This window comes from Pteropus medius, unplaced genomic scaffold (assembly GCF_902729225.1).
Source record: "Pteropus medius unplaced genomic scaffold, Ma_sr-lr_union100, whole genome shotgun sequence".
Classification (NCBI taxonomy): Eukaryota; Metazoa; Chordata; class Mammalia; order Chiroptera; family Pteropodidae; genus Pteropus; species Pteropus medius.
Genome location: NW_024354875.1, coordinates 37,519,913 through 37,546,364, shown reverse-complemented (window position 1 = coordinate 37,546,364; position 26,452 = coordinate 37,519,913). Strand labels below are relative to the sequence as shown.

The window sequence follows — 26,452 nt, the reverse complement described above, 5'->3', positions numbered from 1 at the left end:
CATACTAATTACCTGCCTATCTTGTGGGCTCCTATAATGCAGCAAAACACACTGGTTATCTTTTCTTCAAACATGTTTTCCTTCTGTATTTTGGTGGTGGGTTAATAACCCCACCATCTTTCAGAAGTCCTATGTAGAAGCTTCAAAGTCTTTTCCAAGCCCTCCCTCAGTGCTTCTTATTCCTGATTTCATTTAATCTTTACAACACCTCTGTTAGTTACTATTAACTCCATTTTACAAACGAAGGAGAGTGAGGCTCTGAGAAGTTACGTATGTAAGATTAAGCAACTAATAAACATTAAAGCTGACATTTAATCCTCAGTCTCCTCCCTTTTGCTTTTTCCTTTTTGAAAGGCCATGCTATCCTGTGTCTTTCTATAGAGACAACCTAGAAGATTTCGGAATTCCCTTTCCTCTTCATTTGCACCATCTCTTCCTCTGTTCAGGTCCTCGTCTCTTGCCAAGTTTAAAGAAGTCACCTATGCCTGTTCTGTTTGCCTCCTATAAATCTCTCCTTCACTCCTCCTTTCAAAAAATGGTCATTCTAAAGCAAATCTAATAATGTTACCTCCTGAAATTCAGTTAATTTGACAAATGTCATTTGCGAAGCAAGGTACAAATAACTTTCACTAAAAATGGATTAAGTATTAAAGTTTATCATTAATTCACTTTAAAAATAAGTTGATACAGATTCAAGGGAATTCTTATAATTATATCATTCTTATTTGCATTCAAGGAGGCTTTTTCAAACAGTTGGAAAAAGAGGATGAATTAAAGTTTATGTTTTGAGAATTGCACATAACTGACAGCCTATCAAATTGACACCTCAACCTGTAGTACACAGTCCTGTTGAAATACTGATGGTTGTCATGCTGATTCTGAGTCACTGTGATAGCTATAAGTTGTTTCAAACTAATGGGAATCTGTCACATCGTGTTGGTTACAGTAGAAAACAAGTTGAAACCTGCTGGTGGGTTTTATTCCAGCATAATTGTCCTTCTCATCTCTTCTTCCTACTCAGCTTGTGCAACCTGAACTTCACCCACACAATCAGATCATTTATCGTACTCTCAACCAGCCAGTGGTTTCATACTAGTGCCTTCATATATGCTATTCCTTCCACCTCACTCTGGACAATTCCGAAAGACACAAATCAATGTCACCTCCTTTGGGAAGTCCTCTGTTTATTCGATGTAGAGTTGATGATCTCTTCTCAGTGTGCCCAAAACATTGTGTGTATACTTTTCCTTGTGTTGCAATAATTTGCTTTTGGTTCTTTTTCTTCCAGAACTATTTTAGAAACCCAAGGAAATAAATGCTTAATTCTTACCAGGAAATTTTAGAGGGCTCCATAGAGGAGGTAGATTTTTAACTAGCCCAATGTCCCCAATGAGTAGGAGAAAAGATTGAGAAAAGATTATTCTGGGCTGAGGAAACAAGTATCAACAAAACAAGTCCATGAATAAATAGAAAATGAGAAATGAGGAAGGAACTTCTATTTCTAAGCAGCATTTACATACTCTCCTATTAAGTTCATTTAAATTAATAATGTTGTTAAAATATTTAAAACACAGTGAATAACCATTGCCTGAAATGTCTCACCCTGTTTAGATTGCTTTTGGTAGTTATGAACTCCTTGAGTCTTGTCCTATTGATTATTAAGTATTGTTCAAAATGCATAAAAAACTTGTGTCAAAATTTTTGTACTATTTCTACATCAGCCAATTATATGTTCATCTATACTATTACAGGCATATTTGGTTTTATGTAAGCTCTGTTCAAAGAGAATGATTGAAAATAATTTAGCACTGCTTACATTGGTTAGCAAATAAAAAAATATATAATTCTAAGGAGATAAAGTAATGTATCTCAGTAAGATTAGTTTATTGTACAGAAAATAGTAATTATTTGTATTCTTGTTCTGGCTTATCACTGATTAGAAGCAAATTGTGATTTACTAATAATTTTACACTGACTTACATTTCTTTCTGATTTATATTCCTTGATTGTGTATGTGTATATATATGTTTTTTTCTTCTGAAATATAAAATTCAGCTTTAAATGGCAACATACTGGTACTTGACATAAATTGTCCCCAATTGCAAAACATGCATATGTATAATACATAAATATGATTTTGGCTATAGTAAGTAGGTATTATAGATAATAAATGTGTCAGCTCAATTTACTACCCAGTGATTGTCCTGTCTGTCAACAATCTAATTATATTTTTACAACTTTTTAGTAAATTGACAATATTAAATAATTACTTAAAGAATTCTGAAACGTAGTTTCCACTTAATTTTTATATAGACTTTTGGGGAGGAAGATCTAGTGTCATTTTTCTTCAGAAATGTTTTTAAGCATCCTCAACTTTCCTTTATACTCTCCTTATTTTTAGGTAGAGGAGCACCGTCAGAGCCTAAAGCAGTTTTACCAAGATGAAAACCCACAGAAGGAAGAGGATCCTGCTGAAGCCAAGCATTGGTCTGACTCAGCCGAGAAGCAGTGGCAGCTCTTTTTAAAGAGAAGTTTTTTAACTCAAGACCTTGGGCTTGAGTTCCTTAATTTAATAAATATGGTGAGAATAACACTGAGTCACAAATTCTGCAATGATCACTTGTCAAAGTCAAAATTACAAATTCAAAAGTTCAACTGTTAATTAATCAGCAGTGTAGATTTAGAAAGTTCTTTTTAGATTTATTTAACCTAGAAGAGTCTTGAAGCCCAGCATTTACATGTTTATTTAGTCCTAGACTTCTTGTCAGTTTAAAACATGGAGGTTATTTTGACTAGTAAGTAGAAAGGGGGACTATGATCCAAGTGCATTTTTATTATTACATGGACGTTCACCCAAAAGTTCTAAGCTATGTTGACAGCATGCAACAAGGGCCTTACAAAATGTCCAGGGGCTGAAGACAATGTCTAGAATGAATCTTCATTTTGAAGAATTTCTTACTATAGAAGATCTTTTTATAGTAAAGTTCCATTATATTTAGAAATGTTGTCCACTTAGTTGTCCACTTATATCTGTAAAATATTTTAGAATACTTATATCAACCTCTGACCCATATAAAGTTCTCTACAGAATTCTTAAAAGATGACTAATCCACCTCTCCATCAGTATTTCAAGTGCTCATTTCAGTGTTTTTTAACACTGGCTCTTAGGACAAAAAAAATTAATGTTAAGTCAAATATGTCTTCACTTCTGGTTCTAACGCTCTGTAGCTACAAGGCAGGGAAAAGTATTCATATTTTATTCTTCTTACACGTGAAAGTTCTTCAAACATTGAAAATGGTTTCTATATCTAATCTGATTCATTTCTGCAGCTAACACATGCAAATCCTTTCTATTATTTACGAGGTAGCTTTATTTCTCTCTCTACTCTGATCCTCCCTCCCAGAATTTTCAGTAGTTTGTCAAAATCATTCATAAAATGTAACCCAAAAGCAAAGTGTAACTTTAACACAGAGAACAACAAAGTGGACATCATTCTTTACTAATGAGATCTAAGATTATGTAAGCATTTTTAGCCATGACTTCAATCTGCTGGTTCATATTAAGCTTGTGATTGAAACGCTGATACATTTTTACTATAATTTCTGCCAAGCTAGGTCTCTCTCATCTTATATCTGTGTCAACTACTTATCTTTGACATATAAATGTGGGTCTTTATATTCCTGCTTAATGTCATTTTGTTAACTTCACCCATGATTCTATTTTGTCAAACTAATTTTGGACCTGCTACCTACTATATCAACCCTCATTCCTGGGTTTAATTCTATACATTGATAAGGAAATCTTCTATGGCTACAATTTGATAATTAATAAAAGTATCTAAGAGGAAGTTTGACATCCTGAGCCATTAAGCAATTAGTGGATTAACCAGTTTTTGAAACAATCATGGATGCTCCAAGTGGTACTTTAATTCAACCATGATTTCACAACCTTTTTCTTGTCTATAATTGGAGACACTGCTCAAAGGGAGGTCTGTGTATCTAGTAACCTATGAATTACATACATATAATTTGACAGAAATCAGGTAGACTCCTCGTGATAAAGGGATTCTTTCCGAAGTGATCGCAAAATGCTTGATTAATGATGAACTTACTGCACTGGCTTTCATTGTAAAGCTTTCTCATCTGTAAATTATGTAGCCCATCCTTTCCCCCCTTTGAAAGTCAAAGCATTTTTCTTTCTCTAATTTTCTGGCCCTTCTCCTATTTTCTGTAGATTTGCAAAGATAACTGACATCTGCAATTTTCTCAGTACTCTGAGATGTGATTAATCTCAGTCTGGAGCCTGAATTCATTTGGAAGAGTTAGGTTCTGTCTAACTACTCTCAGCTACTTTGAGCTGCAATTTTCTCTTTATCTGCTTTGTTTCAACCTTTGTTTTTTGAAAACCATTCTTATTAAATCTATGTGAAAACAAAATATACATTAAACAGTTCTAATTTACTTAATACTACTTTTAAGCATACAAAGAAACTTGCTAAGCAATTTGCCCATGTTTTTATGTTATACAGGCGCTTATTGTAAAAAATAATTAAGTTATTTTTCATTTGGAATATTTATAACTTGTATTTTCTACCATCTATGTATGTGTATCTATCTATCTAATCTATCTTTTACATTTTTACTTTATTCAGTATATAGTATTCCATCTCTTGATTGTGTACTTCTCTAACTTGCACTCATAAGGGAATTAAATATTTGCAAACTACATTTTTGCCTATTTTTTATTACTAATTTCATTTCAGAATTTTTATTTTTTGTTTCTGAAACTTCCAGTTGGCTCTTTTTTATTAGATTTCAGTTGCTGATGAAATTCTCTTTCTCATCCTCTCTCCACTTTTGCTATGCTTATTTGACCATATTAATCATGGGCATTTTAAAGTGTGTGTCAGCTAATTCCTATATCTGGATCTGAAGTTATTTTAATTATCTACTTTTTCTCTTGGTTTTCAGTCATGTAGTCAGTCCTGTCTTGGCAGTATTCATGAATATTTATCAAACGTCAGGCATTATGTATAAAAACTCCATACCTTATCCCAAGGTCTTTACCACTGTCATATGATAAATTCCTCCTTGTTAATAAGAATTAGAGTCCACATAATAGTTAACTTTATTGGTTCAGCAGCATTCTGAGATAGGATTTTATTGGTAAAGCAAGTAAAACACATTTTTTTATTCTCTTCGTATCTTTTGGATCATTAGGCTTTTAAGCAAACATCAATGTTGAGATGTGGTCACCAGTTTGGTTGTTAAGAAGGAAGTCCAGCTGGCATTTTCTGCTAACCATTCTGCTCTTGATTGGATTGCCACAGCTCATATTTTCAAGTTTGAAATTGAAATTTTTCACTTCATCTAAAAATCATCAGGACTGGAGAAGCTGATTTAAGTGAGAAATCCGGCATACATCTTAATAAAAGCACTAATTTGCTAATTTATAGTGGCGAATACCAAGAATGCTATCTGGGATACTGCCTTCCTATTATCAAGGTACCTAGAAAGCAAGACATCAGAAGATCATTGTGCTGAATCTAAATAGAAAATGGATAATTTAATGCCATATTAGACCAGATTATGGCAAATTTTTCATGCGCTTACACAGAAACAGAATGAATAGTGTGTTTCCTAACTAAACCTCGGGCAAATTATTTAATCTTCCTGAATGGTCAAAATACTTAAATCTGCCAAATACATAATTACTCTTTTTGGATCCTGCTAGCTAGACATCAACAAATTCTGCTATAGCTCTCCCTTTTCTAGATCTCACTCAGATCATCATACTCTGCTGATTGTACTTGTCATTGGCATGCTGCAATTTCCATGTTTATGTTAAATTGTATTTTACCTTTTGATTAATAGTTTCTTAATAATATGTGAAAGATACCCTAAATTTATTTACAGCATAGATAAAAATTATGATTTAGGGTGGATCCTGATGAAATTTTCTAATATCTTTCAAAATATATATAATCTTCTTAATCATAATTACAGAATATGTCATTTTATTTCTACATCCCCAAATTCATGGGAGGAATCTCATTTAGAACCTGCAACTAATTGACATTTTATAATGTCAAAGTTAATAAAAAATATAAATATACAATATTAATGTGATTTGAAATAATTTAAAAACAAGATAGCCTATTATTTAAAATATCTTGTTACATATTTATGACATTGTCTTCAGACCACAATTTAAAAGGTCCCTTTTAGATACTTAGTTGTCATTGTCATTACAGAAATCCATATGTACATTTGCTCCTTAGAAATTCAAGGATTTATTGATAAAGGCTGGCCATCAAAGTAAAAACTTTTGTTTTGCCAGACAAATATTCTACATTTTTTTATGTTTGCACATAAAATAGCACAAAGTCTTACTCTTTACCTTTCTTATCCATCTGCCTCCAATTGAATTCTCCCTTGTGTAAAACCATTGTTTGAAGGATTTCAAATTAGTCAGCTAGAACATATAGAAGTTCAGAAAGGAAGTTTTAAATTTAGATATTGTGCTTCTGTTACACGGTAGAGATACAAATATAAAGATATATAGATGCACATTTTAGTTTCTACAAAAAGGAGGAACTTGAGGAACTGCTCACAAGGGCAACTGGTTGTAATATATACAATGGGATGGTTTAAAAAAAAAAAATGGCCCAGAACAATCTGCCCTGTCATATTCCCTGATCCTGAGATTTTGACATCTGCTATTAGGTGTGTTAAAATGAAAGATAGAATACACTTTAAAACTTATGCATTAAAATCTTGACTTTAATATTTCTGGATCCCATTGCTCATTCAATCACCCCCTCAAGCTGCAGGAAATAACCAGACAATAGCAGAGGACTCAAATACCACTGGGGTCTTGAAGAACCCAGGACTGATGTTTGAGTATGGAACATGGGTTCTTAGAGCCTAGCTGTTCATCTACACAGGCATTTCTGATTTATTTTCATATCAGAACCATGCTCTGCTTTGGTTGTGATCTGTTTTGGTTTTCTCCTAGAATATTAAATGCAAAATGTTGTATTTCTTCAGAAAGAAAAGCCATTATATGGATTGTTAATTTAACAGGCAAAAGAGAATGAAATATTAAGTGTGAAAAATAAAGTCCACATTATGGAGAACACTATTGAAAGCCAAAAGGCAGAAAGGGAAGAACTCAGCCTCCTTCGGATGGCACGGCAACTTGAAGCCACTGCAAGCAAGCCTGTGAAACAGCAGTGGGGCACATTCAAAGAGCAACTTAGAAAGGTGAGGGAATATGCAATGGGTATTATTCAGTCTCATTAACAAAGGGTTCCCAACCCCCGGGCCGCGGACCAGTACCTCTCCCTGGCCTATTAAGAACTGGGCCGCACAGCAGGAGGTGAGTGGTGGGAGAGCTAGTAAAGCTTCATCTGTATTTGCAGCCCCTCCTCAATGCTAGCATTACCCCCTCAGCTCCACCTCAGATCATCGAGCTTTAGATTCCCATAAGAGCACCAGTCCTTGGGGCCAAAATGGTTGGGGATCACAGTTACTAAGGAATGAAATTCTAACACATGGTAGAACATGAAAGAATCTTGAAAACATTATGCTAAATGAAATAAGCCAGTTGCAAAAGGATAAATATTATGATTCCACTTACATGAAGTACTTAGAGTAGTCAAATTCATAGAGAAAGCAGAATAGAAGTTATCAGGAACTGAGGGGAGGGGAAATGGAAATTAGTGTTTAATGGGTACAGAGTTACAGTTAGAGATGACGACAAAATTCTGGAGATGAATGATGGTGATGGTTTCCCACCAATATGAATATACTGATGCCACTGAGCCGCACACTTAAACATGATTAAAATGCTAAAACTTATTATGCTTATTTTACCACAATAAAACTAGAAAAGGTAATGGAAACTCAATGTACTTTTGTTCATTGGTGGTTTAGAACCATGAGGTCACTTGAGGTGATGAGTGTTTTCGAGGGGATTGAAAAGTTTGATAACACACCATGTCATCACTGGAATGATCATAACATATTTACTAGTGGTGCAAAGAAAACATACACCTAACCATCCAATGTTTATTTCAGACTACTCACAACTTAAAACTTCTTCAGGAAGCACTTATGTCTGTGACTGCACTTGACCTTGGAGGGAGCCTCCAGACCATTTTAGGTCTACGGAAAAAATGGAATGCAATGAAGGCTCAGTTCCAGGTGAAGAAACAAACTGATGAACTTGGGTGAATGGAAAAACATTTTTAACTGCTTGGTTGCAATTTACCTAATTAATTTTAGCAGACTAGTGAATTACTATTTTTTAAACTAAAATATTGCTTGTCTAAAAATCCACTTAAAAAAAACAAATTTTTCATACTGTTTTTCTGCACCATTATGTATTAGATGATAAATATTAGGGCTGCAAAATGTTCTTAAAGTTGTCTTAGATTGTTTTAATTTATATTAAATTAGTACCTTATCAATGTATTCCTCATATATATTCATTCTAATCACTTTCTTAAGGAATATAGATGTGTTTTTAGATCAAATCATCTCAGAATAAGGATGAGCAACCTCTGACACAAAGGCTCTGCTGCCCTCAGCCCCAGAAATGACCACCATGATGTCACTGTCCCCACTGATTGGCACCCCAGGTTCATACCACCCTCTCAGGAATTTTGCTTTGTTCTCCTATTTTCCCTGTCAGAAAGCCCTCAGGATATGAGAGATAAAACCATGAGTCATGTTCAGAGCCTCTGACTGCTAATGCATTCCATACTCCCCACTTCCTGCTGCTCCTAAACTTGACACCACTGACAAAAATGGTTGCTAGTCTTATCCTCCTGCCCGGATTCTTGTTCTTTACAGGAAAGTTAAGGTATCCGTGTTTCTATTTGTCACTACTTTGTAAGTATTGGCTTTAAAGAATCCCAGAATCAGAAAACTAAAGATTCTTTTAGGGAATATTTAACTTAGGTTCCTTTGAGACAAACCAGTGTCATATATAATCACCCCACCCAGCACCCAACACAAAACACACATCATTATAGTCCCCAGTGAACTCTTTCCTCCACACTCGTAGAAAATTCAATTAGCCTACATGTTAGGTTTATTGACATACTCTATGCTTATTTGCATTTCATGTGTGCTCATGTGCGTGTTCCCCTACACATGTGTGAGTATGTGTATGTGTAAAATCCTCTAAATTAGGGACTGTATAGCTTCTTTAGCCCTGTCACTATAACGTGCATATATTTGATGCCCACGTGCTTGATTTCCAGTAGCTTCCTCTTTGAGTTGTCCACCCTTTGCAAATTTTACCTCAGGATCTGGATTTCTATGAGAGATATCTGAGTAGTACTAGATAAAAGAGAAGATGGTTTATCCCTCCCTACGTGTGGTAGTTATTTGTGGATTCTGAGATGACCACTTTTAAAGCAACAACGTAGCTACTGTTCTGCTCAGCTGTGGTTCATTCTGATCATTCTTTTATCACAGAGGAAAAGCAATACACTTGCCTTTTCTTGGTGTTCTTAACATACCACCTGATTCTAGTCTGTATTAAATATCAGAGATGATCAAACCTTTATAAAATATCTGAAATACCGTGACTAGAATATTTGGTGTGCTATAAAAATACATGATTTTGCATTTTACCACCTAACTTCGAAGTACTTTTTTTGCATTGCTTATAATTAAAATTTTTTCTGAGAATATAGGGATGAACTAATGTATCCTTAGTATTAAGCAGAATGCCTGGATTTGCAGAGGTGGAAGTGAGGCTCATAACAAGTTTTTGTTAAATGAGAGAATGATTGGTTACTTACATCTTTATATGCTTTTAACTTTGTAAAGTTAAAAGCTCTAAAAGCTGGAATCTTTTTTACTACTTTCAACGTTTTAGCAACTGAATGATGAGGTTCAGTACATTATAAAAGAATCAGAAGAGCTAAGTGGCAAAGGTGTCCCTGTGAAAGAGAAGTCTCAACAGCTGAAGGACCTCATTCATCTCCACCAAAAACAGAAAGAGAGAATCCAAGACTACGAGGACATCCTGTATAAGACAGTCCAGTTCCACCGAGTCAAGGAAGAGGTAAGACTTGTCATAGATATCTGGAAGACACAAAGTCTTAAACTTTGAAATTAAATATAAATTATCATATAATAAATAAAAGTCAAATTGCTTATTAGAATCTTTCCACAATCTGGCCTTAAAGTTTTCTCTCACTCTACCTCTATCCTCCCTTACATTTTAGCCAAACAGCTCTTTTTGGTCCCTCAAAGATGGCACACATATTCCTAACACCTTGACTCTCAGGCTGCCATTACCGGACAGGTCCTTTTCTCCATTCTCCACAGTCTAGATCCTGTCTCTCCTTCCAACAATCCTACCTCATTTGGAGTGATTTTCTTCTCTTCTTAATTTCTAGAACTCTCATTGTTTATCCCACACATCTGTCATTTTAGCATCTTGATTCTTCATTACTCGCCCCGCAATATAACTGTAAGCTCTTTGAGAGAAAACAAAATCATTTTTTTTTGTATCTCGAGTACCTAACATCATAGAGTGCTCAGCAAAAATTCAGTTATAGCGTCTATTAACAGAAAATGGAGATGTATTGATATCCCTTTAAAATGGCCTCTGAATTTACTCAGATCATAGACCTAGATCTCGCTTAAGTTTTAGATTATGACCAAAAAGTGTTTTCTTCTTTAATAGAACTGACAACATTAACTCTTCAATATTACCCTATTCATTTGTAGCATTGCAACCCTTATTTGGCCATAACACTGATAATTATAGATGGGCTTGGTGGCATTTTTGCCAGCTAATAAAATATGTTAAAGGAAATAGGCTTCCAAAAAATCCGTCTTCATAAAAATATGAAACTCAAGTTAATTGTTAATGCCCTATATTCCAGCTGGAACATCTCTTCAAATCAAGAGGACTGGAGTTTCTAGAACAGCCAAAGGAACTGGATAATGCTCACGATGCCCAGGTTCACCTCAGTCGCTCTCAGGAAAAGCGGGCACATATAGACCATCTCCACAGATTGGCCCTTTCCCTGGGAGTGAACATCATCTCATCAGTGCAGCAGCCTGTAAGCAACTCAGAACATCATCCTTCATACCTAATTATAGCGGGAGTTGGGCTATAATAGGGAAGAAACCAGGCAGATTGCCTAGTACATGTTAAATTAAAAGATACATTAAACCATTCCCTATAACAAAAGAAAAACATTTTAAGGAGGGAAAAAACCCCTGAAAATCTGATTATAAAAGTCTTATTTGATACATCTATTGTCGAGCTAATTAAAAAGTTGTAGAGATGTGTCATCTAATACAGCAGTCGGTTTTTCAAATGTGCCTGATGCAGATAAGGAACTAAACTTTTAATTTTATTTAGTTTTAAATGGAAATTGACACTCAGTGTAGTTATTGGAAAACTTTTAAGTATGTTCAGAACAACTTGGATATGGGAAGCTACATTTTAAACTATAAATTCTATGAAATTTAAATACAGTTCAAGTATTTCTGATAGAAACTTAGTAACAATTGAGATGTGCTGTAAACATGAAATATCAGATTAGCACTAAAAAAAAAACCTTGTTAATTTTTTAAATATTTCCTTACATGGTAAAAATTTGATATTTGGACATATTTGATTAAACTATATTATAAAAAATAATTTCACCTGTTTCTTTTTTAATTTTTAATGTGACTACTAAAAATTTTTAAATTATTTATGTTGCCCATGCTTTATTTCTTGAGCAATACAGCTTAAGCATTTCAAATTTGGATAGATGATCCCAGAGATCATCTATCCCAGGACACTCATTTTATAGATGAAGAATTTGAGGCCCAGTGAAGCTGCTTTATCCATAAAAAGACAAAATGAAAGAGCCTCCTGATAGAGAACAAAGGCTCTTGGTACTGGTCATTGGATCTGCTTTATTCCACTGAAATGATCTTAACAAAGGAGTCTAAAACACAAAAAAAAGTAATTCCAAATCAAATTTTCATAAATAACACATTTGGACTCTGATTTAAAAAATATATATATATCCTTCTCTAAATTCCTAATTTGAGGGGAGAAATGATTATGTTTATTCTATCAAATATGTATAACATTAATAAAATCATAATGGCCAATTTTATTTTAAAGTCTATTTAAAATATCCACTAAACTATGTGGAATGCACTGAACCTAAAGTATTTTTAATTGAAAGACATAGAAATACAAAATACCTGTCACCGTTAATAGAATATATTTTTTCTAAGAAGAAGCTTTCTTTTTAAAGAGCTTTATTTTATTAGTAAATTTAAATAGAAAAAAAAAAACCTAAGACATCTCACTTTGCACAAGTAATGTAAATTGTTCTCCAATTGTGTCTGGCCTTGGCCTCAGCAGCCCTCTTCTGAGTGGAGATGGGAGGACTTGCATAATGAACCTGAGGTTAAGCCCGAGTTGACAGGGAAATTATAGTGCAGAAGCTGAATTTTTCTAATGCATATTTTATGCCTTTTGAAGTAAAAATTATACCTTATAATGAATAGTGTCTCTGAGGAGTTGGGTGTGATGAGCAGATCTTCAAAACTGAAGTTTCAAGATTGAAAATACAACAGTTTGCCTTTCCCATCATGTTGGGTGTCTGGCTTCTTTCTGAAATCATTATATTCAAATGTGCTTAAGGTAAAAAAAAAAAAAATCAGACTGTTGTTTTAGACGTCATTTATGTATTTCATAATGCAGATAAATAGCATATTTGTCTCATTGCTGTTTTGCCCATTTCCTTTGTCACTTTCACATCTCTTTCATTTTTAGAACTGCTCTAACGTGTCTGCAAAGAGCCTACAGCAACAGCTGGATATCCTTGATGGGGAGAGTGTGAACTGGCACACCAAAGCCAGAGAGTATGAGCGGACCCTGACATGCAGCGCGGAGTACTGTACCACGAGGGATGAGATAAATGAGGTTGGTGGCACGAGTGACACATTGCCAAAAGCCTCTCTGAACCTAAATTGTGTGTCTAAATGTCTATGCAGGTGCACGTGCACACACATGTGAGACTCAGACTTGTTTTTCACCCTTGACCTTTAGTCCACAGAGCAATGGCCTCAGGGATCAGAAAGTTTGAGTAAACTTCAAGTTCCCAAACTTGTTGAAGTCAGTGCATTGTCAATGCATAGAAAAACCTGGAGTGTAGTATTACTGTTTATCATATGCTTTTTTTCTCCCCCCACTCAAACCCTTATAGCAGTCATTTACTTGAGCGATTATAGCCTGTCAGGACATAAAGGGTGACAGTGTCCCTTTGCAGCCAGCAATAGCCTGCTGAGATTCTATTTAAGTACCACTGACTCACAGTGAAGGGATGCTAAGGACTAGGCTTTTTGCCTCAGAGGCCCAGACACATACTGGGCTACAACTATCACCTTTCCCTAGTCAAACTTTCCTTTCAAGGGTCCCAATTCTTGACTAGGAATTGACAGTAGCACACAAGGTACCATAATTCCAGATTTATCCCCACTTAGAGCACAACGTTTCTGAGTCCATCAGTCACAAATCTATTAGGAAAGAGGGTAGGAGGAGAAGGAATGGGTAAACCTTCTTGAATGTTCTGTTAATGACCAATTTATACAATCTAGGCCCAACACATGCCAAATATTATCAAACATTAGAGCATGCATTAAAGTTTGAGTAACTAAACTTAAGCATGGTCTAGCTCTGAAGTGTCCTTTCCTGCAGGTCACACTTTCATAGACCACAGCCAAGGGCAGGAGGGAAGCATGGCTAGGAGGAAACAAGAGGAGGAGAGAGCAGACGATGCCGCTTGGATCCCATTCAACAGGAGGGAAGCACAAACTAACATCAGCAGCAATTTTTATTTTAGCAATGAGCTGCAGGACTGTAGAGTTTCTGCTCAGTCTGTGTTCCAGGGAATCATTCTGGGCTAGACATTCATTAAGGAGTTAAATCCGTAGGATAGCCTGCCCTCTAGGTAGTAGAATGGCCTCTTCTGGTTCCTATACTGCAGCTAACAGCTCTTCAGTCACATCTTGGTAAGGGAAACAATCTTAAGAAGAACATTATTCTCCCCAAGACTACAAAATTTAGATTCCCAGGCATGAAAACAATTCGTTTACTATCTTTCCCAGTGTTATCTTCTTTCCGCTTCCTCCTTCTCCCTCTTCTTATTTTCTTCTCATTATTTTGTAAACTTTTGTCTTGCTGAAAATCTCTCTGCTGGCAGTGATGTTCAGCTCTCTGTTTACTGAGACCACAAGTGGAGCAGGCTAAGGCTAATTCCTAGGCCCCTGTGGTTTGGTTTCCATCTCCCTAAAGTGCTATGGCATTTATGGATTCGGGTCTCCCTGTTCAGGCCCTTCCCACAATGGTTCTATTTACAGGGGCTGCCTCGTGATGATCCTATGCTGGGAGCCAGCCTCAGCGACAGCAGATGACCTTTCTAGTCATAGTAGGGATGCCCCAGGATTGTCTGTACCAAAACAGGAATGAGCAACCAGATATGTAAGGATTTGATTTAGGAATCAGATCTCACTTTAACATGATCTTAAGTATTAAAAGCTATTCTTCCCACTTGCTTCTACTTCAACTAATCTTTGATGTAGGTTACAGTTTCATATTTAAAGGATCTTTGAACTCTTTGGTCCTTTTCCCCTTTCCTGTCTTGTAAAGATTATAGCAGGCATGTCACAGTGTAGATCTATGCCCTGGACTTTTCAAACATGAGCCTAAATGGGAAAATAATCAGAAGGAATATTTTCAGTGACCTTTAGTAAAATAAAGATATGTGTGTTCTAGTTTGTGTTGTAAACATCAGAGCACAAACAAGTGGCTAGATTCCAAGTGGTAATAATATTTGACACCTAGACATTTTTATTATTATCATCATTAATATTTGGTATAGATACTTAAAACATTATGTAAAATTAAAAGCAATATGTTACACTACTTTTTTTCTGTATAAAAATATAAAATCAGATGCCCCACCAGGGATCTAGACCAAGCATAGCATTTGGTTTTTTTTATCTTGATTTGAAAACACACTGTTTTGTTTCTAATGTGCTAAGAGAGCATCTTAGAAGTTCACAGACTCTGAGTTGAAATACATTTTGGAGAATGTCTAGCTCAACATCTCCATTTTCAGATGAGAAAACTGAGGTGTATACGATTTTCACTTGAGCAATGTGAAACAGGACTGCAGAGTCTCTGCTCATAGTGTTTCAGAGATTCAGCTTTGGACCAGAGGCTAATTAACTGGCCACAAACACACTTGTCATTTGCTAAACTCAGAGTTCACCATTCACTTGAATTTAGTTTGTTCACCCACTGCATGATCTGATGTTAAATGTATCCTTTTTCTGTGTTTCCCTCTTCTATCTTTATTTTCTAGCATATGTGTTATAAGCTGTTTATATGATCTGATATAATAGCACAGTTTATTTGGTTATTTCAAAATTTCTTTCTTGATGTTGGCATAACTAACTTACACGGTTTAAACTATACTAAAGGTCCTTAGAAAAGCACTCGGTACCTGAAGGCAAAACAAAATGAGGTGTTCTAAGTGTGACTTTTTTTTAATACAATGTGATAATTTCTTAAAGACAAAGAACCATGCTTTTTTGCCCTGATTATTTTTGGGTAAAATATTGTTTTTTCTAATTTCATATACTATATAATATGGAGAATTGAGAAATCTTATTATCTCCATGTCTATCTACTAGAAAACATAGCCTTCAGACTGCCATATTTTCTGGAGTTTTGTTTTTTTTTTTCTCGCCCATTTCACACAAAGATACGTTTATATGCATGAATGTTGAATTTCACTATGTATCTTCTTGCCTGGCAATATAAATAAGTTGTTAATACACAAAGCATTACAGACATTTTCTGCCATATTGCATGACAGAACATCATTACTCATTCTTTACACATCTTCATTTAGAAATGTAATAAGTTAATACTGAGCACATTTTCTTCTTGCAATCTGACCAAAAAATTACCTTTGCATTTACATGATGTTAATGGAAATTTGTAGCTTGAGTATCAATTACTTTGCTGTAAAGAATAATAATGACAGAATTGGGTTGGTATCCATTTTCTCAAAATAAACTTGTAAACAGAAGCTTTCATATAATTATATTACTTTAGCCTGAAGTTTTTATACTATAGCAACATCTTACCCAGCAGGAAGGAAATTATATATATATATATAAATATATATATATATATAAATATATATTTATATATATATATATATATTAGAACACACTCTGATATTGTGTGTTCTAATATATATATATATATATTGTGTGATATATATATTGAAATATATATATTAGAACACACACTCTGATACTGATATATTCCATATATCAGAGTGTGTGTTCTAATCACACAAATTCTTTTGTGAATTTGGATAAGTCATTCATCTGAGTTCCAGGAATACAAGGCAGATTAGAAGCAGTAAATTAGAATAGGGGAATGGTACAGCTATATACACATACACAACTATTAAATTAAACCTCCTGACATTGTATGATGCTTTGCCATTAACAAAATGACTATGGACAGTCACCAACTAGCAAGAAAGGAAGCAGAAAAAGTATACAGATGGGCAAAACACCTGATGGGGGAAGCACTATGGTATAGTACAGGTAATTATTATTATTTTCCAGATTGATAACCCTAATTTATCATTTTAAGAAAAGAACTAAATTATTGTCATTTAACATAAATCACTGTGGCTACTGTGTGCTGAGCCATAAGTATGCAAAAGTCCTCAGGAAACAGAGTCTTAGATAAATTAAAGCCCATGGGATTTCAGTCGCAGCCACTCATTATCAGGCCCCACTGTGGGTTCATTCAATAGTATGAGTAAGAGGATAGGAATGATTATAATTTGTTCTGAAAATGTCCATCCCACAGTTAAATTATGTTAAAATATTGGTGTTTTACATCTGCAAAATGACTCTTCTTCCTAAAAAATATAGATAGCTGAAGTGTAAGATCATAGTTATCATGTTCAGAAAATAAAACGTAAATATATTATGAATGCACAAAACTTGCAGAGTGGATAAAGTAGGTACTACTGAGACAAGCTGCCACCTACAATTTAAAAAGGAGCAGTTGTCTTTTCCTTCCACGGTGCCCCACTTTCCGCTGCTACAAAACTGGCCTTAAGCACAGGAAGACAACAGAGCAGTTGCCAAATGGAAGGAGGGCAAGAAAGTCTTGTCTTGAAATCTCTCCAGCACTGAGGCCGAATGTTCCACCATTAATCATTGTAACAAATCATTCCAGTTAAACTGTGAGTCTTTGGGTCCCTTCATTTCAAATGCAAACATCCCTGGGAGGTGATAACATCGCAGCTTTCCCTTAGTGAAAATGAACATCAAACGGAGATCTTTTTATCTGGAGTGGACACAGTGGTGGGCAACAAATAAAGCTCATGAAGTGGACATTAAGAGAAATGGACTACTTGTTTCATTTTTTTGCTTCTGGCCAAACATGTGCCATAGTTCTAAAGAAAGCCTTTTGTTTTAAATGCATTTCTTTAATTTTAAAATGTCCCATGTCCTTCACATATTTAAATTGGCCTTGCCAACAACAGACTCACAAATAATTCATTCTTGTGCCAAAGCTGCCTTAACCAGCTTCATCAAGGACTAAGAATAGCAAGCAAGCCTCGTGTTGTCAGCCTCTTTCCCTTTTGCTTATTCTCAAAGAAGCTTTGTTTATTCCTAACCCTCAGAGAGAGGCTACCACTCCCTGGAAAACTTGGTGGGGATGCTCATTCTGCTAGATACAAAAGAACTACAGTATTAAAGTCTTAATATTTTTTTTCTAATTATAGCTATATTAACTTAGTCTGCTTATTCCATAACAAATATGGAGGAGCTGAGCAAGTGGAAAAATAGGAAAATCAAACTATTCACTGGGGAGAAAAAAAAACTTTCTCCTTATTTTTTTTATTTAACAATTTCAGAAGTTTTACGAATATGAATTATAACAACATTTAAAGATTTCAATAGGATAAACTTTATCTTGCCCCAAGCTTTGGGTGTTCTTTTGGCTTATGTGCCCCAGTGGAGCAGTTGTCTTAACCATCGTCAACATTCCCCATTGTTGACAAGCTAACTAAAGTTAGAAACAGCTGCATGAACAATGATACCACAGCCAAGCAACCATGGCACTCAATTCTTTTAAAAATATGATCACGAGTTATGTGAGTATTAGATGGGAAATTGTTTTCATATTGAAATGTCCAGGTAAGAAAATTAAGCATGGCTAGATTTTTCTGAATATCTAGTTGCTAAAGGTAGTTCATGCATGCTGCCTTCCACTTGTGTCTGCAGTGGTCCCAAATTTGAGCTTGGAAAGACATAGGATTTAAGATGGATTTACAGTGGTACCAAAAGAGAAAAGTGCCGGCAACTTCCTCAGAGGATCTCATGTGTCAGAAAGAAGCAGGTCCCTTTTTGTATACTCATAGTGCCATGAACATTCTTTGTCCTTATGAATCATCTTCTGTGGAAGCGCATACATTTTGAAGCAAATAGCAATAAAAGTGCACTCATCATTTATCAGTCTTAAATTTCTTAATGCAAAGTAGATTTAAAATTTCATGGTTTAGAAATAAGGGGTTAAGGTCCAACCTTTCTCCATTCATCACGTGGTTTTCAAATAGATGTTGATCTTTCCCATCTAAATAAATAGATGTAGCACAGTAGATGTCAGGCTGATGACTGAAGTTTATAATATATATCATGTTCTAGGAAGGAAAAAAATAATATAATATTCTATTTTTTAATCGATAAATATTAGTTATAGGAAATGTTATGTCCCTCTTTGTTTCATTTTTTAATTTTAATTTTATTATAAACAGAAATTTTATTTATTGTGGTAAAATACACTAACATAAAATTTACCATCTTAATCATTTTAAGGGTACAGATCAGCGATATTATGTACATTTACATTATTATACAATCATCACCACTATTCATTTTCAGAACTTTTTCATTATCTTAATCAGAAACTCTACTCATTAAATACTAACTTCTCACATGTTTTTTAAAGATACGAGGGTCTCTGATTTCCTACAATGTAGTGATTATTATGCCCATAGATACTTTGACTTCACAGAAAACAGTTCCTTCCCAAGTTTCATGTGAATAATTCAGTATATATTCTCTTTATACAGTCTTTTTAATCTCATAAAGTTTACCTCATTTGTCTTTTCCCACTAAAATCAAGCACATGCATATTAAAACACCAAATATGAGAGAATTCAAATACTAATTATCTCATAAATATATTAACTGAATATGATCTTTTAAATATTTTTTCTGAGTTCTGATAAATAGTTTTCAAATATTGATGCTATAATTCTTTCCACTCCTTTAGAATGTAACTGATTTATCAATTTAAATGTTTAGTGTGATCTCTGTGCTTAGTTTGTAGCTTAAAACAAATATTCAGCACTTTATTTACCATATAAAATAAACATCTCTGATTAAGTATTAGTGGATCAGGTGCAAAAATTGCATCAGTATAGTAATTTTCATGTATACAAGTCTGCTAGGGCTTTATAGATAATTGTCTCCAGGAAGTGTTGAAAGTAAGGTCAAGGTTTTGTTTTTATAATATGCAGAATTCAAAATAAGCATTTTGAGAAAGCAAGCATTTTCTAAGACGGATGTGTTTTTCTGCATTACAAGTTTAAAATCTAGCAAGCACACAGCCTTTATTCTATCCCAAACAATTTATTTGCTGTCATTAAAAAGAATTTTAATGTTTTTCTGACTTTTCTTACCATACCTTAAGTTTATCAACCATGACATTTTTCATTCTTGATGTTAAATGCTTCCATACAATCTGAGAAGATTTATGTTTTCTCTGTCCTTCTCTTTACTGATAATATAAAGAGAGAATGGCCCATCAATGTGTTTATTCTTCTTGAATATAGAGAAGAGCACAGAAATGGTGTGTTCAGTAGAACTGGACTGCTTAAAAGTTTGGTTCACTGGTAAACCTGAGCTATTTGTTCTTGAGACTCTCATAACTTAAGCCCTGTTCTCAATGTTTAGCATATACTTTGTTATACACAAATTAGCTTTGTATCATCGATGACAACCGTCACTTTACTTTTCCATTTTTGAAAGACCTCCAAAGTTAAGGGCCTATATATAAGAATTAAATATCTTCTGGAAACTGTTCACAAAAAATAATTTTTGGCTAGAATAGGGCAAAAAAGTTCTTTTCCTACTAAATCCCATAATGAGTTTCCTCTTCCACCCTACTAATATCCTAGGTAGTCTAAATGTCATAATTTCATTGACCTCTGCAGCATGAGCAGCTTCTTAGAGCCTTAATAATTTATACGTGATGGCTATAAGAGAACACTGGGAGATGGGACAAATATTAGTACACAGGGAACAGAGTGAATGGAAAAATTTATATCAAATAAGTACAAATAAAAAAATGAGTTGTTGAAAGTCTATGATATATTAAAAAGAAACAAACAAACTATTGAATGGAGGCCAAAGAATATTCTATAACTGGAAACCTAATTATAAGTTTCAACTCAAAAAGTACTAAGAACAATTTATAATTATGTATATTTTGGGTCTATGTTTAAATTCACATTATATGTTCACTTAGCAGACTTGTTTTCTATTGAAATCACTCTAGATACACTGTGAAGATTATGGATATTTTGAAGTGTTTAAATATTTTGATTTATTACAAGTGAATATTAGTGTGCTCATTTTAAGGACATCACCTTTCTTTTTATTGACCTGTAGCTCAAAGAGTCATTCAAAGATACCAAAAAGAAATTCAACAATTTGAAGTTTAATTACACTAAGAAAAATGAAAAGGCTCGGAATCTTAAGGCTCTTAAATATCAAATTCAACAAGTTGATATGTATGCTGAAAAAATACAGGTAACGAGAGAGAGAGAGAGAGAGAGAGAGAGAGAGAGAGAGAGAGAGAAAGGAGAGAGAGAGAGAGAGAGAAGGGTGTGTGTTTTGCATATACTACTACAATTATTGCAAAATCATTTACATTTCAATTCTAGATGCCTAATCCTTGGGCCTTTTAATGCATTGGGACTAAAAATGTGTTTTTCATTTTTATAGCATGTAACATATGTAATAAATTGATTTATCTTTTGAAAGCTGCTCCAGAATGGTTTCTGCCAAACCTATCTAGCTTCTTTGCTTCCATTCTTCCCATCAACATACACACACACAAACACACACATACACACATTCATGCACACATGCATACACCTTTTGTACACTTCTCTTCTTTTCCTTGCACTCACTTCTGTCAGGAGTTTTCTCCAATGTTGTTATAGACTCTTTTACCTACCTCAATTATGACATGTGCTGGCCAGATTATTTAAATGCCTTTCCCAGGAAACAGTGAACTTACTGAAGACAATAAAGTACATGTTTTTATGATTATTGTCTTATTTTTTTAATCATAGTATCATTCTCAAAATCTGGAATAGACCCTGGTGTAGAAAAAATTTTCTGTTTGCTAAATGCTGAATCAATATACTATGTGGAAGAAAACCAATTCTTTCCAAAATACATTTGTAATAATTATGATTTTAATATATTAATGGAAGAAGCTACAAAATTTTTTCCAAGTTTTTCTCCAATATTTAATATTTAATCATTTGCTAGCCTTTTAAATAAAAATTGAATTTTATTTTAAAAACTTTTTTTGGCACAGGCTTTGAAAAGGAAAATGGAAAAAGTTGAGATTAAAACTTCTGATTCTTTCTTAAATTATCCAAATAATAAAGTTAATGTGCTTTTGGAAGCCATGAAGGATTTGCAAAAACATGTGGATGAGTTTGACAAAGTTGTAACAGATTACAAGAAGAATTTGGACCTGATTGAGCATCTCCAGGAGATGATAGAAGAGGTATTCTCTTCTTGTGATGCTATCGATGTTATAATGTTGTTTAAGAAAATTATGCCGCTACTTTAAAACAATGCTGCATTGGCTATTATTGTCATTAAATCCATGTACTGTGCTCCTTTTCATGATTAATTCCTTACGATAATTTCCTAAAGTAGAATTGCCAGACCAAAGGGGCTGAAGGTTATAAGGTTTGATTGTATTGTCCAATTGTTCTTTGGAAAGATTTTACTAATTTATTCCTATCAGGAATGTGTAAGGATTTCTCATTTCTTCATAATCTCATCAATTCAAGATATTTAATCATCATGGAATTATGTTCACTACTTGATATTTGTTTAAAATACTTAAAATGACTTATTTACTTCACAGAATTTGGAAGTGTTTAGAAAGAAATGGTGATACTAGGATTTTTCAGGTGCAAAATTGTTATCGATATTCTTTTTGTTTTTGTCAAGAAGATAAATGATAGTGTACACTTAAAATATATGAAATTTGACAAGTTAAAGTTATTATTTGCACACTTCATGTGGAAGAAACTCTATAACTGAAGTTCTTGAGTATTCTTTGTAGCCCATTATTCTGAGACACCAACCATCTCTCTTTACCACTAATGTAGTAAAGTTTTTAGATTTAACATCATATTAAGAAGGAGCAAGATGATCACTCTTACATATATGATATATAGGTTTGCGGTTGCTATATGGCATTTATTTAAAGCCAGCTTCTTACAGAGTCGTGTGTTTCTATTTTTCACTCAGAGTAAGTGTTTGTGGCCTTGGTCAGACATGTTCCTCCATCACAGTTATTTATTTTTAGTGAGAAACTGTCTCAATTCTCCACTGTGCTTTGAAAATATGATTGAATGTCTTTTAATTTAAAAAGGTCAAATGCTGTCCTTCAGATGGTATTTCCTCAATCCATAGACTAAAACTCACTCCAAAAGAGAATTCATTTGAATGTTAATCAGGCAATACTTTATCCATGTATTGTGAATGATTTCAATTAATTTGGCTGGATTTTGTGTGTTTGGACTTTTTTCTTTCCTTTTAGCTGATATTTGGATTCTTTTTCGTGCATACCCTTTTTTTATACTGCCTAGTCTTAAAAGTATGCAACATTCCTCTTAGGAATTACGCTTCAGGCAAATCTAAGAGAGGAAATAAAATGAATTTCCATATTTTTACTTTCTTATCTGACTCTAATATCCAGGTGCAAAGTATATGATCATATTTTGATATTTTCTATATAAAGGTTTAGAGATTTCAAACCAATATAAATGTAAAGTTTGAGGAAATTGAAATTTGATACTTCATTGGCCAAAATGAAGAACTTTAGGAAGATGGTGTCTCTTTAATCTATGCTTTGTCCCATTTTAATTTAGTGTCATTTTTGGTGTGAAGATGCAAGTGCCACAGTTATAAGAGTTGGAAAATATTCCACAGAGTGCAAGACAAAGGAAGCTGTGGAAATTCTCCACCAGCAGTTCAATAAGTTTATTACGCCCTCAGTGCCTCAGCAAGAGGAAAGGATTCAGGAGATCAGTGACCTTGCGCAACGATTATATGGTAGGTCCCTTTTAAGATATCCGATGATTCGCCATTAAACAAATCTATACAGAATCTAATCCAACAGAAAGAAGAGCATGGCAAACCCTCAGAGCCCTCACTACATCAACTAAAATGCTCCAGATAAGAGCTCATAACCAGCAAAAGTAAACAATAGGGAACTGCAAAAGAACTTCTGTCTGCAGGAGATGAAGCCTGTGGATTTTTAACTACTATGTGTAAACCCTCCTGCTCTAACCTCTTTTCTCCCCTGTTCCTGTTGATCATCTCCAGTATATTAAAACTATAACAATACTCAGCTTATTGAGACCAAAAATCTAATTTTTACTAGAGTGATTTCCTGAAAAACATACAAAACTCCCATAATACTTTAAATAAGTATAAAACTAAGACCAAAGTCTACAGCCCTCTCATTTCTATGAAGGTTATGGTTCATGGACGTAAGAGCGAGCTAGAAAATTTGCCTTCTTTTCATTCGTGGAATAAATAAGAGAACTTGAATTATCACCTCATGGGTTCTGCTTTCCTCTTCTTTATGACTAGGAAAAATAACACACTTGTCAGCTGTATTATCTGAGAAGTTTTTCTATCTAAAGGAGGCCACGATTTAAGAAGCCCCTGGGTGATGACAGTTCTTGAGGGCACTGAGGAATGAGTTTCATGAATTCTCTAATATTATTAGCTATGAGACCAAGACTTATTCCCAGTGACCAGGTGAATACAGCCCAGAAAGAAGACAGCAACTAGTGATACAAAAAGCTTCATTTGGCTGCCCACAGCTACTGCCAGATGGGTATTTTCTCTTGTAACATGAAGCACTATCCACAGATAGCCATAAAAATTTTATACAACAATATATACTATACTACCTAATATTAAATTGAGAATGAATTACTAATTATTTTCTAAAGGAAAGGTGTGGAAACATAAATATAGTAAAATATAGATTGAAAAATTAGTGAAAACTAATATGATGCAGCATTCTTACTACGGTCACTGTATAAATTTCACTAAAAGCTTTTGGAGGCATTCTATTCTCATGACATTGTACATGTTTTCCTCTATTATTATATTTTTCACACTGTAGCATAATTGCCTGTTTATTTGTCTAATGTCTCTACTGACCATAAGCTCCTGAGGGCAAGGGCAGTAATTTTATCACTGTATTTCAGTGTCTATTCAATGTCAGGACATGGCAAGAACTCACGAGGACCCCATAAAAATTACATTTCATCCCCATCCTGCACAATCCTGTATCCTGCTTTGTTTTGTATTCCTTCCTGGTCTTTGTCACCAGCTGACAAATTGTATAGTTACTTGTTTGTTTCTTGCCTTTCCTCACCAGAGTGTAAGCTCCATGAGAAAAGGGATTTTGCCTGTTAGTTCACTGCTTTGTGGTGCATACTAAGTACTTAAATATTTGATGAATAAATGAGTCATTGAATGAATAAATAAATGGCATGAGTCTATCTTTTCAGTATGGAATCTATGCATTTTTAAAATTTTACATCAAGTAAGCTAATTTAAGAATATTATGTCGACTCTTGCAGGCCACCCGACCATTATTAAACTCAGAATTTTAATAAAAACAAATTTATCTCAAACATTTTTTGAATACCTTTTAGGTACTAGGAGCTGTGATTGACATAAAGACAAATAAGACCTAGTTCCTTCATTCTAGGATCCACAGTCTAGCCATAGAAGACATGATATGGTAAATGCAGTGAGAAAGATGTATGTTTCAGTCTGCTTGGGCCACCATAACAAAATACTAGACAGAGTGGCTGAAACAACAGAAATTTATTTCCTCCCAGTTCTGGAGGCTAGACATCTAAGATCGAGGTGCTGACAGGCTTGGTTTCTCGTGAGGCCTCTATCCTTGGCTTGCAGATGGCCACCATCTTGCTGTCTTTTCATACGGCCACCATCTTGCTATCTCTTTACAGACACCACTGGTTTCTCTCTTCTTATAAGAGCACCAGTCTTATTGGATTAGAGCCCCACCTTAATGACATTTTTTTAACTTAGTCTGCACTTTGAAAATCTTATCTCTAAAAATGGTTACATTCCGAGACTTCAGCATATGCATTTTGAGAGAGACACAATTCAGCCTAACACACAACAATGTGCTATACAGTTTAGTCTAAATTGTGGATTTCAGTAGTCGAGGTTCACATCCCTGGTTCTCTAGTTATTGTCTGGGTTACCCGAAGAAGGTCTTCTGAGCCTTAGGTTCCTCATTTGTAAAACACAATAGAATCTTCCTGAGGAGGATTACATTAGATAATGTACATAAAATGCCTGTGCAATCACTATGTGGTAGATATTTTTATTACTATTCCAGTAGGAGGAGATAAAATCCACTTGGGAAAGATTAAAAATTTTTTCACAAAGATACTATCATTTGAAGTAGATCTTAAAAGGAAGATAAGATTTTAACAGCAGAAATAGGAAGTCAGGGGAGGGCATTCTTAGGATGGCAAAGAATACTTCGTGGCTGTGGGGATTTTGAGGGAAGAATTGCTTGTTCGGTTTGGCCAGAGATTAAATATGTGAGAGAATTAGGATGATACACATTTGACAGAGGCAAATTGAAACCATATTAAGGAGGTCCTTTAATGTATAGTTTTCTAGGTAGAAAAGAACTACTGAATATTCTGAACAAGAGAAAACTGATTAGAATAAAGCTTTAAGAAAATTAATATAACAACTTATTTAGGTTACATAAAAGTGACATGGTGCAGCAAGTGTAACCATTTTTCTAGAATATCTGGTTTTAAAAAAAATGCTTTTATTTATTTATCTGTTCAGCAAGTATTTATTAAGCACTTACTATCTACCAGTCCTTATACTAGACACTGGAGAGATAAATTAATGCCTGGTTTTTGTTTTTTTTTTCCGCCAGGGATTTGACTTTTAAAAATAG

The 26,452-nt window shown here is 34.4% G+C and overlaps 1 protein-coding gene across 1 annotated transcript in view; it reads left to right on the top strand.

Moving 5' to 3' along the window:
- CCDC141 (coiled-coil domain containing 141) overlaps positions 1 to 26,452 on the top strand; it is a 160,625-nt gene that overhangs the window by 122,377 nt on the left and 11,796 nt on the right. The window contains exons 15-23 of the mRNA XM_039855348.1: positions 2,402 to 2,581; positions 7,087 to 7,266; positions 8,083 to 8,208; positions 9,896 to 10,084; positions 10,914 to 11,093; positions 12,818 to 12,967; positions 20,827 to 20,967; positions 21,767 to 21,961; positions 23,343 to 23,526. Of these exons, the coding sequence (XP_039711282.1) occupies positions 2,402 to 2,581; positions 7,087 to 7,266; positions 8,083 to 8,208; positions 9,896 to 10,084; positions 10,914 to 11,093; positions 12,818 to 12,967; positions 20,827 to 20,967; positions 21,767 to 21,961; positions 23,343 to 23,526 (1,525 nt within the window). The remainder of the gene's footprint in view (positions 1 to 2,401; positions 2,582 to 7,086; positions 7,267 to 8,082; positions 8,209 to 9,895; positions 10,085 to 10,913; positions 11,094 to 12,817; positions 12,968 to 20,826; positions 20,968 to 21,766; positions 21,962 to 23,342; positions 23,527 to 26,452) is intronic.